Consider the following 13,061-nt stretch of genomic DNA (forward strand, 5'->3'; position numbering starts at 1 on the left):
GCGGCTCTTGAGGTTGGCGAATACAGCCTCGGCTGTATCGGACCACCTGAACGTCGTTCTGGGGGAGGTCAAGGCAGTCAGAGGTGCGGCTAGTTGGCTGAAGTTGCGAACAAAACGCCGATAGAAATTGGCAAACCCCAGAAACCTCTGTAGGGCCTTACGGGAATCTGGACTTGGCCAATCCATCACAGCCTTAACCTTGTCAGGGTCCATGCGCACTCCCTCAGATGAGATGATGTAACCTAAGAAAGGAACAGACTGTGCATGAAAAGCGCATTTCTCCGCCTTGACAAAAAGCCCATTCTCTAGCAACCTCTGAAGCACTCGTCTGACGTGCTGAACGTGTTCCTGGAGAGAAGAAGAAAACATATATGAACTGGTCAACCATATCTCTCAGCACGTCATTGACGAGTGCCTGGAAAACCGCTGGGGAGTTGGACAGCCCGAAGGGCATGACCAAATATTCAAAATGGCCCCTGGGGGTATTAAATGCGGTTTTCCATTCATCCCCCTTCCTGATGCGAACCAAATGATATGCATTGCGTAAGTCCAATTTTGTGAATACAGAGGCTCCCTGCAACCGCTCGAAGGCTGAAGACATCAACGGCAAAGGATAAGTATTCTTTACCGTGATGTTGTTCAACCCTCGGTAATCAATACACAGTCGCAGAGATCCGTCCTTCTTACCAACAAAAAAGAACCCCGCCCCCGCCGGAGAAGAGGAAGGACGAATGAATTCGGAAGCTAGAGAATCAGAAATGTATTTCTCCATGGCCTCCCTCTCCGGAACTGAAAGAGAGTATAACTTGCCTTTAGGCGGAGACGTACCTGGCATAAGATCTATAGCACTTTCACAGGGACGATGCGGAGGAAGAGAAGCAGCCCGAGACTTACTGAACACTTCCTTCAGGTCGAGGTACTCCGCGGGCACGTTAGACAAATTCACCGACTCCTCCTGCAAAACAGAACTGGACACCGAAGAACAGGCAGACACTAAACAAGACGCATAACACTTAGTGCTCCAAGCAGACACAGAATTGTGACCCCAGTCAACCCTGGGATTGTGCTGGGTGAGCCAGGGATGACCGAGGACCACCGGAGTATGAGGAGAGTCAAGGAGTAGAAATGAGAGTTCTTCTGTGTGGTTGCCGGAGGTTATGAGTGTCAGATAATCAGTAGTGAATGTAATGACTGTTCAGTTCTTGTCCGTTGAGTGCGTTGACAGAAATCGGGTTAGGGAGTGGTATGATGGGAATTTGCAGCTTACGTGCCAAAGATAAATCCATAAAATTCCCCTCGGCCCCAGAATCCAGGAGTGCATGACAGTTGTAGAATCGGGTTGCCCATTGCAGTCTCACCGGGAGGAGAGTGGAGGAGGTCTTGCTGGTGGAGATCCCGCCCGACAGTAGCCTCCTGCTTACTGCCGAGCTCGCTCTTTTATGGGGCAGGTGTTGATGAAATGGCCAGTTCCTCCACAATAAAGGCACAACCCCCGGGATCTCCGTCGTTCTCTCTCCTCCCGGGAGAGCCGAGCTCTACCCACCTGCATGGCCTCGTGATCGAAGGTTGGGCTGACCGTATCCCCGCCACTGGCCCGAGGGTCTGCGAAGGTCTCCGGAACCAGGGTCCTGCGGGCATGTTGTTCCACCCGATGCAGTCGGGCATCCACCCGCAGGGCCAGCTCGATGAGTCCATTAAGATCCTTCGGAAGATCCAAGGCGTAAATCTAGCCCTGGATACGGTCAGCCAGCCCATGCAGGAACATATCCCACTGCGCCTCCTCGTTCCAGTGACACTCCGCGGCGATGGTGAGGAACTCGATCGAATAGTCGGTGACCGATTGGCTTCCCTAGCGAAGATCAGCTAGTTGATGTGCAGCTTCTCTTCCGGCCACCGCTCGATCGAACACCCTCTTCATCTCAGCCGCGAGTGACTGGAACGAGGAACAGAATGGATCTCGATTCTCCCACACCGCCGTTCCCCACTGAGCCGCACGTCCAGACAGTTGGGTAAGAACCGGAGCCACCTTGGCTTCTTCTGAAGCAAAAGTCTGGGGTTGCAGAGCAAAAAACATGGAACACTTGGTTAAAAATGCTCTACACAGTTGTGGCTCACCGTTGTACCTCTCTGGAGCAGGTAATCTCGGCTCAGGTGGATGGTTGGTCGGCGGGGGCGTGGGTGGAGTTGGCGGTGTGGGTGGCGCAGTGGGAGTCGCTAGTTCTTGAATGACGAAAGACCATGAGCTTAAATAGAGATCGCTGATCAGAATCAGCTGCCGCTGATGACAATCAGTGGCTGATCAGCGACCACGCCCACACACACACACACAAACACAGCGCGAGAAAGAGACAGTGAATTCATGAACTGTGACAGAAACGTTCATCGAGCATACTTTTCTTTAAGGTCTCCTGTTTCTCTGTGGGCCACTCGATATTTAATTTGGCCACAGCTCTGGTCACAACCTCCAGCAGCTCCTCAAAGGCAGGAGAATGAGGTGGCGAGTCCTCTGATTCTCCTGCGTCGATGCCCAAAATATCTAACTCCTCAGAGCCAGATAATTCGAGCATTAGGTCCTCGTCCTGGGCCTCATCAAACAGGGCCAGGCGGGAGCAGAGCTTCCTGAGAGGCAGCAAGTCATCGAGGCAAACCCTCGAGCACTGCCTGTGCATGCTCCAGTCCCAAACACATCACACAGAGTGAGTGTGTCACCCTCGCTCATATAATGCGGGCAAGGGGACGCACACTGCCTGAAAACTTTCTTTTGGCCCACTATACTGATATATAGATATAAGTGACAAACAAAACCAAATAAGCTATTTATAGCTTCCACTACGCTGTCACATGTGACATCATGAAGCAACACCAATCGAGATTGGACTAGTTCCATACAGGCTTTAAACTCAGTCATGCTGAAGGCGTTCCCCAAAATATCATATTTTGACACAGCACGAGTTCCCTCGAAAGGAAACTGAACTGGTCTGACTGTGCCAATAAAAAAATTTTTTTTAGCCCTTATATATTAAAGGGCAAAGTTAATGTGGCATTTATTACAATGGGTTTATGTAAAGATTGTTTTAAGTTCAATTAAATAAAAAAAAAGTTTTTTAAAGCCTAATAAATGTTAAAATGTATAGCTTTTAATATTACTGTAATGCTGAATGTGTCAGCATTCGGCCGGGGTTTTCCTTCCGGTTTTTGGCCACTAGAGGCCCCCATTGTGCTTTTTGTCTGATCCTTTTGTTTTCCCTTGTTTCCAGTTATTATTTGCACCTGTGCCTGGTTTCCCTTTAATGTATTTAAACCCTTAGTTTTCCTTAGTTCTTTGCTCTGTGTTTGAATGTTTAGCACCCAGCCTCAGTGAACCTGTGAATGTTTGTTGCTCCAGTTAGACTCTCTTGTGGTACTCGTTTATTTTTTGGATTATCTTTTGAGGCTTTTTCTGCTGTACCTACTTATCTTGTGGATTTACCTTTTGACTTGGTGGATTACCATTTTTTCTCTTGGAATTACTTTTGACGTTGTGGATACTTTTTTACATTATTAATACACCGTCTCTAGTACTGCTGTGTCTGCCTCATCTTCTGGATTCTGCCGACTAATAGTGGCTATACTAAATGGCTAAAATTGAGAAAAATGTATTTCATAGAGACTGGCCTTTTTACATAAAAAGATGCCATTAAACAAATATTTAAAATATATGCTACTATCTTTATGTTCTTTCTACATTAATTTGGAGATTAAATGTGAAATTATTACAATATAAAAATATATAGAAAACCTTAAATTTTAGGTGTGATCAATCGCGATTAATTACAGAAAAATGTGTGATTAATTAGTTACTTTTTTAATCGATTGATATACACTACCAGTCAAAAGTTTTGGATCGGTAAGATTTTTAATGTTTTTAAAAGAAGTCTCTTCTGCTCACCAAGGCTGCATTTATTTGATTAAAAATACACCAAAAACAGTAATATTGTTAAATATTATGACAATTTAGAATAAATGTTTTCTATTTTAATATATTTTAAAATGTAATTTATTCCTGTGATCAGAATTTAATTTAAATGTATTTATTCCATTACTCCAGGCTTCAGTGTCACATAATCCTTCAGAAATCATTCTAATATGCGGATTTGATGCTCAAAAAACATTCATTATTATCAATGTTGAAAACAATTGTGTACAAATTGTTTTCAAGATTCTTTGATGAATAGAAAGTTCAAAAGAACAGCATTTATTTGAAATAGAATCTTTTATAACAATATAAATGTATTTACTGTAACTTTTAATCAATTTAATTCATCCTTGATGAATAAAAGTATTGATTTCTTTTATTTCTTTCCCCCAAAAATAAAATAAAAATTCTTACTGACCCCAAACTTTTGAAAGGTAGTGTTTAATGTTACAAAAGCTTTCCATTTCAGATAAATGCTGTTCTTTTGAACTTTCTATTCATCAAAGAATCCTGAAATAAAAATGTAAATAACTGTTTTCAACATTGATAATAATGAGAAATGTTTCTTGAGCAGCAAATCATCATATTAGAATGATTTCTGAAGAATCATGCGTGACACTGAAGACTGGAGTAATGATGCTGAAAATTCAGCTTTGATCACAGGAATAAATTACATTTTACTATATTTTCACATAGAAAACAGCTGTTTTAAATTGTAATAAAATTTCACAATATTACTGTTTAAAAATAAATAAATAAATGCAGCCTTGGTGAGCAGAAGAGACTTCTTTTAAAAACATAAAAAATCTTACTGATCCAACTTTTGACTGATAGTATATATATATATATATATATATATATATATATATATATATATATATATATATATCTATCAAATTATATATATTGCTTGATAAGTTATGTATTTGTATGATTTTCCTTCAAAATAAATGTCAACTTGATAGTTTGCATAATACAACCAACTTCAGTGTTGAAATTTTTTGTCTATGGTGCATCTATGAAAAGCAAGAAAGGAGGTTTTGTTGTTGTCTAACTTAAAATCTAAAAACTGTCAAAGCAAACAAAAAGAAAAAACAATGTACAGATAATTACAGAGTTACATCTACAACAGGATGTTATGAGCAAATGACTTTGGCTGTATTTACAGCACAAACATTTACATACACTTCATTACATACAAAACTTAGATTTTGAATTTTAAACTTTAGACTAAAACAATCATTTGTCTATATAAAATGTCATGATATGCATAACTAAAATCTAAATATTCTGGAAATGGAAGGAGAAGTCAAGAGCCAAGTGGGTCATCCATGTATTTCACGTGTACAGAATAATCATATAGCTTGCTTGCAATTTATTGTGTCATGCTTGTTGTATGGTAATTTAAAGTGTTGAAATAACAAAACATGCAAAGAAAATTGCTGTAAATGTGCATACACATCAATAGGAGGACAAACAGACAGTCATAAAACTACGTACCAAACAAAACAACACGGGGACTGAGAGGGTAGTTAGATGTATCAGACACTCCTGAAGAGAGGCAGACAGACAAACTATGAGACCATAGACACACATCAGCTAGCAGAGCAAAAGCTACAACCAAATGCCTGTTTGTACATTACAGAGGCAGAAAAACAGAGCTGTATCCAGTGAGAGGGAATGCGTGTGTGCTTGTACACCATATGAAATGTTAATGTGAGATGTTAATGTGAGACCAAATACTAAGGTATATGTAAATTATGCACAAGATAACTTCTCTAAACTCTGCTAACACTACTGTGGATTTAATGTAATCAATAAATTCTTTGTTGTTGTTGCTGTTGTTGTTGTTTTCTAAACACACTTTAATATGCATTCAGTACTCTCATCACTGACCCTACAGCCATAACTATAGAATATAGTGCTATATTAATTACAAATAAAAAATATTAAATAACTGGAGCATTATTTGCACTTTCAGTGACATTTCATTTCTTACCCTACAATGAAGTCAAAGGCCCTACATTGGTGTTACTGTACATATCAACATTGTATTTTTCCAGAACACTTTTCTGTGGGTCTTTAAAGTGTGCTTGAATAAAAACAAATACTAGATAACCCTGGATGAACTTAGTTCATATCATCCAGTTCAACAAACATTCTGTATAATCTAGATGGTTTGTGTACTGTGCGCATATATGGAGCTAAAATTCTTCTCTCTGGAAATTCTAACCATATTTAGAAAAGCATGTTCATTTGGCTTGGCTAACAGCCCACTCAACAATCATGCAGTATACTCTGACAAATAACCTTCAAAAGCTCTGCACAATAATAGAAGGGGAATTTAACCCACAAAGGTAAATCAGTCAATAATATTATATTTGAGATTTAAGATTTAAGTTAAGTTAAGATTTGAATTAAGTTATTTAAAGCTGCAGTCCGTAGTTTTTCCACTTTGTCGACATATATGTTCGAAATCTGCAATTGCAGTTATTTGCAGAATTATCAACTTTACGTGGGTTGTGCCTCGGCACAGCACAGTGCGGATGAATCCAATGTTTTGAGGAGAATGTGCGGCTGTCAGTGCCGCGCAGGTGTGGATACTGTCATTCACAGATTCTACTTTTTGGAAGTACGACCAACATAATAATTTTCACCAGAAAATGTCATCTGAACAAGCAAGTAACATCCACTTTTGTTCTGACCAACTAAGGGAAAAAAGCATGCCAACTTGCCAAATCGCACTGATTAAATCTAACGATCGCTTATCATATCACGTCAAACCGTGCAAATGATACTTTGTTCTTAAATTGTTAATGTTAACAACATCAGCATTGTATGACTACATTTAATGCCCATTTAATGAGTTATTGAATTAAAAATACAGTAAAAAAAACAGTAATATTGTGAAATACTATTACAATTTAAAAATAGTGTTCTTAATAGGCTACTGTTCTTTCTAAATTTCTATTCATCAAGAATCCTCAAAAAATATCACTGTATTTACTAAAATATTATCAACATTTATAATAATATGAAATGTTTGAGCTGCAAATCAGCATGTTAGAATGACTTCTGAAGGATGTGAATCAGAAGAATGAAGTAATGATGCTGAAAATTCAGCTTTGTCATCACAGGAATTAATTACTTTTTAAATATATAAAATAGAAAACAGTTCATTTAAATAATAATAATTCACAATATTACTGTATTTTTGATCAAATAAATGCATCTTTGGTGAGCATATGAGACTTATTTAAAATAAAAAATAAAAAACATTAACATAAACATCCATACACTATACTATTAGGCTACCATAAATATTGATGTACCATGATACTTAATTGTTGGCTACTTTGAATACATCATTCTACTTGTTACATTTTTGTCTAGTGCATGTTTACATCCAAATTTGCACAGATGATGATTTCTATAAAAATGTTACTAAAACAAACTAAAATCTAAAACGAGACAAATAAATGTCCTCATCTTCAGGAAGAATTATCCAAATAAAACCTATGTGGTGGCGGGTGAAAGGGCGGGTGTTTCTTCATAGGATCCAAGTTTTTTTTATAGTCCTCAAACGTTACCAGATGTGGGATGTAGCCTACTGTGACTGATACAACTACAAGATGCCCACTCTCAGGACGAATTAAACATACGTTACCCTTGAAAACTGCCTAGAAGAACTGGTGTATCAATGTGAACATACCTTTTATAGAATTCTGTCGGACAGATGTACGTGTCTGTTTTCGGACTGCAGATCAAAAGTATGAATACGTGTCCATCTAACTCATCTTTTTCTAGAGCTCATCAGTGTGCTTTTAGAAACCGCTACGAAAAAGAAATGACGCCGCTTTCCAAGTCCTCCACCCTGTCCCTATCCTGCATTTCCATTTAGACTAATGGTTTAGGCTGCAGTGATGTATTCAAAGGAAATTTAGGAAACGTAGGCTATCATAAAATAATTAGACATTACATACCTAAATCGTCCATCAGTATAAAAAAAATAAAATAAAAAAAAAAGGAAGAAAAAGTGTAAAATTGATATGACTTCCCGATGAAAGTATCTGAGAAATATGTCTGGTAATCTTTTCCTGCTCGTCCCGAAGTTTCCAGGCTGGGAGTTGTCCTCGAACTGTGCGTTTTTCTTATTCCAGAGGACGTAACGGGTCAGAGGGGCGGATCTAGTTACATTTCCAGCCCATATTTGGAATTGAAAATTGTGCATTAGTTGTTCATAATGATGACTACTGGGAGATTACAATAATAAAGCACATACTGTAGTTATTTTTATAACCAAGATGCCAGAAACACATGCTTCCTCTTTGGTGCCAACAGATCATTTAAGGGTTTTCGCAGCATAGAGACAACCCAACAAAAAGTGCCATAGTACTGACAGTTATTTAAATCAGTTGGTTTTGGTCCAGCTTGTTTCTTCTTTAGCATACCCTTGTGAGAAAAAAGTGTACTTTAGCTTACTTTTATTAAGTGTACTTATTACACAAATAATATACTTTAAAGGAATACACTTAAGTGTGAAATAAATACAATGTTTTCGGCACAGTTAATGCACACATTATATGTAATTAATTTCAAATATATCACAGATTAAGTTCAAATAAAATGCAATAAGTTGACATTAAGAGTGATTTTTTTAAACAACTTAAGTGGGACTTTAATACAACTTTATATGTACTTTCATAATGGCTTCTAGTGTCTTTAAAATATAGTTAAAGTGCACTGTTGAATGTACTGACAAGCAATTAATGTGGACTAAAATATACTTTAATGTCAGTTAACAATACACTTAAGTGTGAATTAAGTTAAATGTTTTTGACAGACTTATTGCATATTATATATAATTGATTTCAAATGTATCACAGATTAAGTGCAAAATAAATGCAATTAGTTGAAATTAAGAGTGATTTTTTGGAGCAACTTAAGTGGGACTTCAAATGGGTGGTTGATTATGATTTCACTTTTCTAACCTTAGTTAGTGTGTAATGTTGCTGTTTGAACATAAACAACATCTTCAAAGTTACCACGCTCAAAGTTCAATGCAAAGGGAGATATTTTCTTTTAAAGAAATTGCTGTTTAAGGACTACAACAAACGGCTGGTAGGGACAACATGACATACATACAACCGGCGTAGCGTCATAGAACGTCTCTGAAAAGGTTCACGCCCACTTTTAGGGGAAAACAATCCGGCGAGCGCCATACACAGTATTGGATTGAGGACGTGTACTAACCCTTACAAACATGTAATTTGTATTTAAACATTTTTTTTTTCACACAGTAGGCTACCCCTATTATGTATTTGTATTTAATTAAATTTTTCCACACAGTATTTTGTATTTTTATTTTATTTTAAATACATTTCCATGTATTTATGCCCATCTCTGCCTGCCATCATCATCAATATCTTGCTGTTATGGAAATATCATGAATTACGGATGATGCTATCGAAAGCTAAATCAGGCTAGTTGTATGGCTGGACAGAAAAGTGCACTCAATAGCTACTCTAAATATAAAGACGTAATATTATACATTTAAAGATGTTTACTTCTTAAAACCGTAGTAAAATCATTCACTGGCTACCTGGTGACTCGATGAGGTACGAGTAAATGTCCGGGTAATACACTTCTGGCCAATGGGTGGGGTTGTTAGACCAATTTGACGCTGGTAGAATGAAAGGGACATGTTTTTAAGTTGCCCAAATTAAGTTTATAAATGTATCGTTCACGCTCTATGGAAGGCAGGGTGGACATATAATTACTCGACATATTTCATCTAAGTGATTTCTGAAGTTATACACGTCTGCCGGCTGTGTACGGACGTTGTTTTGTGCCGCTATTTTGTATTGAAGTCTATGGGAAGTCTGGCTTGTTTTCCCCTAAAAAGGGGCGGTTACGAAATTGACAGTGAAGTTCCCGGATGTGCCGGTTGTATGTATTCCTCCTGGGTTAGTGACATCACAAACCCTAAAATTTACATAAACCCCGCCCCCGATTTATAGATTATCAAGACAGAATATGCTAATCAATAACTAGAAGATAACTACACATAAGCTACATAAATTCATCAACTAACCATTCAGAAATGTTGTTGTCACTTCTTTTTGAGTCTCTCCATCTTTCTGACTCCGGTTTGAACATAAAAGGCTAAAAGTTTTTGAAATTTACAGTTCATGTCTGTGTGAGGACACAAGCTGTTGAAGCTCCGCCCTCTATGACGGGAGCGGCAGCTCATTTGCATTTAAAGGGCCAGGCACAAATACGGTGCGTTTTTGCTCACCCTCAAAAAGTGACAACTTTAACATGCTATATGAAAATATCCGTGGGGTATTTTGAGCTAAAACTTCAAATACACACTCTGGGGACATCAGAGATTTATTTTACATCTTGTGAAAAGGGCATTATACCATCCCCTTAATACATTTTTATATGGACTTTGAAATATGGTAAAAGTGTACTTCCAAATATACTGACAAGCAATTAATGTGAACTAAATACTTTAATGTAATATACATGTACATTGTTATATAATTAAATACATTTGTAGTTCATTTTTTTTTTAATAAAGTTGCAATTTAGTACATTTCAAATTTGAAAAAAAAAAAATATTTTTTATTAACTCTTAATAACCTAGTTACAATCAACAGAAATTCAAAATGAAACCCTCTACATTTACTGACAAAACAGTCTCTAAAATAAATACACAAAAATATTTCTGTTGATGCACAAGAAAAACCCAAGAAACACTATAAACACAAACAGTTACAACACTTTAACTCTCATTTAGAAAGAGTCTGGAGGACAATGAGGCTTATATGCACAATCATTGTCTCCCTCACATACAAAGGTATTTAAACCTAAACCTATCCATCACAGAAAACAATCTGCATTTTTACATTTTCAGAAAACATAATTCTGTATGATTTATAAGATTGTTTCCATGTAATTTACTGTCAGGTTTCTGTCACTTCGGTCTAGTTCATTTCTTGGTTTTGTGACAGAGCTCTGACACTCCTGGTCTTGTCTCATCTTCGTCTGAGTGCGCGGTTTCGAGCGTGCTCGAGCCATGCACTCACTTGTCTACGTGCCTTGTTACATGTGCGGGGCATGGTGTTTGGATCCCGGCACGTCGGCCTAGTTTGGTTTCAGTTCTGTGTCGGGATTCAGACATCCATCCTCTGTGTGTTTGTTTTCTGTTGTGAGCGCACGAGAATGAGCGAAAGCGCTCTGTCTTGTCTCGTGAGCGTGCGGTTTCGAGTTCACTTGAGCCTTACGCTCTTCCGTCTGCGTGTTCATGTCTCGTTTTGTGTAAGCACATGGCTTGTGATTTGTTTTACTGGCCATGTGCTTGTTTTTGTCATGTTTGGTGTGAGCCATAGACTGTAAAAAAAGATGGACGACGCCCCTTCGCTCTCTTCCATTGATGAGAACTGAAGCCGCCAGTGTCCCGATATGGCGCTGACATATTGGAACTTGAGTCTGCGCAGTAGCGATCTCGGGACCAGACCTGCGCAGTAGTGAGCAGGAAAGCCGCGAAATCAACGCTCCGCCCTCACTCTCGCCGAATGCACTCAGGGAGAGTGGATTCTGCACACTTTTTTAAAAATTGATTCCAGTACGACAAGAGGCTTGTTAAAATAAAGTAAATACAATCTCCTCAGTTCTCCGAAGATCCCGAAAAAAAGTCGTGTTTCGTTGCCTTTGAATGAGTTTCTGGATAGAGTGGACTTAAGTTGATTTCATCAGCAGGCTACAATAAGCCACATAACTGAAGTCTGTTTGGTATATACGTGACTGATTGTGACTTTGGATTGGATATTGTGGGTTTGTTGAGGTCCTGTTTGAAGGGGTATTGCCCGACGGCCTGTATAGGTCTGGGAACGATATTCCTGAGCAGGTCTCAGCAAACTTAGTAAGTTAGATAAATTTGAAGTGGAAAGGTAGTCGTGTGGTGAATATTCTGTAAAGGTATAATCAGACACTTCCGTTGCACCTTGTTAAAAAGGTAAAATCTCACACAGTCGGGGATAAGTTAAAATCAGAGTCAGCCCATGGTCAAGGGAGCAGGTGGGGGTGGGGAGGAATGGGACACAGTAAGTAAGTTAAATCGTAAAAGAGAGCGAGGATACAATTCTCAGGATAGTGATATGGAAAACCCACAGATTAAAGCAATAAGACCAAATCCAAATAGTGATGAGGGATTTAGAGTTCTGATCAAAGTAAAGGGAGGGGATGGATTTTCTACAGTCAGTCCCCTTAAATTAACAAATGAACTTAAAAAAGGGATTGGGGATATTTTGCATGCCTCTATTTTGCAAAATGGAATGATTTCAATTATATGTAAGTCGGAAATGCAACAGGCTAAGGCTTTAAAGATTAAAACTGTGCTTGGTAAGGGAGTGGAGGTGTTCAAGCCACAAACAAACACAGAGGTAAAAGGAGTGGTGTATAATGTGCGAGTGGAAGTATCTGAGCAAGAAATATTGACTAGCTTAAAAGGAGGAAATGTTGTAGCTGTAAAACGCATGGGTAGGAATGAGAATGGTAGAGGAACCATCCCTATCCTTCTCTCCTTTAAAGATAATGTGTTACCAAAGAGGGTCATGTTGGGATTCATGAGCTACCCTGTAAAAGAGTATGAAAGACCCCCTCTGAGGTGCTTTAAGTGTCAGAGATTTGGACATGTGGCAGCTGTGTGTAATGGAAAGAGAAGATGTAGACGATGTAGTAAGGAGCATGATGAGAAAGAATGTACTGAACCTGTGAAATGTTGTAACTGTGGGGGAGAACATCCAGCTTCTTTCAGGGGATGTCATAATTATGTTAAAGCAGAAAAATGTGGAGAGAATAAAAAAAGAGAAGAAAATATCTTATGCAGAGGCAGTGAGAAGCGTGGAGAAAAATGGTGGGGTAAGTCAAGATCAAGGTGAGGCCATGGCAAGAGATCTAGCAAAGGGACAGGTTTGTAATGATGACTTAGTTGTGATTAGCAAAAAAGGTCTACTGGCCTTTATGGTTGAATCAATGTGGAGAGTTAAAATGGTGGCAAACAAAAAATCAGATGTGGCTCGTTAAATTGCTTCTGCTG

General features: G+C 38.5%; 1 protein-coding gene across 2 annotated transcripts in view; it reads right to left on the bottom strand.

Annotated features, from left to right (window-relative positions):
• LOC307146792 (transforming growth factor beta-1-induced transcript 1 protein-like) overlaps window positions 1–8,100 on the bottom strand; it is a 141,286-nt gene extending 133,186 nt beyond the window's left edge. Inside the window, exons 1-2 of one of the 2 annotated variants that reach the window (XM_079851081.1) lie at window positions 7,939–8,100; window positions 5,456–5,506 (exon numbers count right to left, since the gene is read on the bottom strand). In XM_079851081.1, coding sequence (XP_079707207.1) covers window positions 5,456–5,506; window positions 7,939–7,951 — 64 coding nt within the window. In that variant the 5' untranslated portion in view covers window positions 7,952–8,100. The remainder of the gene's footprint in view (window positions 1–5,455; window positions 5,507–7,938) is intronic. The other variant, XM_079851082.1, reaches the window with a different exon arrangement.
• Between the last annotated feature and the right edge of the window lie 4,961 nt (window positions 8,101–13,061).

This window comes from Squalius cephalus (genome assembly GCF_949319135.1).
Source record: "Squalius cephalus genome assembly, chromosome: 19".
In the NCBI taxonomy this organism is placed as follows: Eukaryota; Metazoa; Chordata; class Actinopteri; order Cypriniformes; family Leuciscidae; genus Squalius; species Squalius cephalus.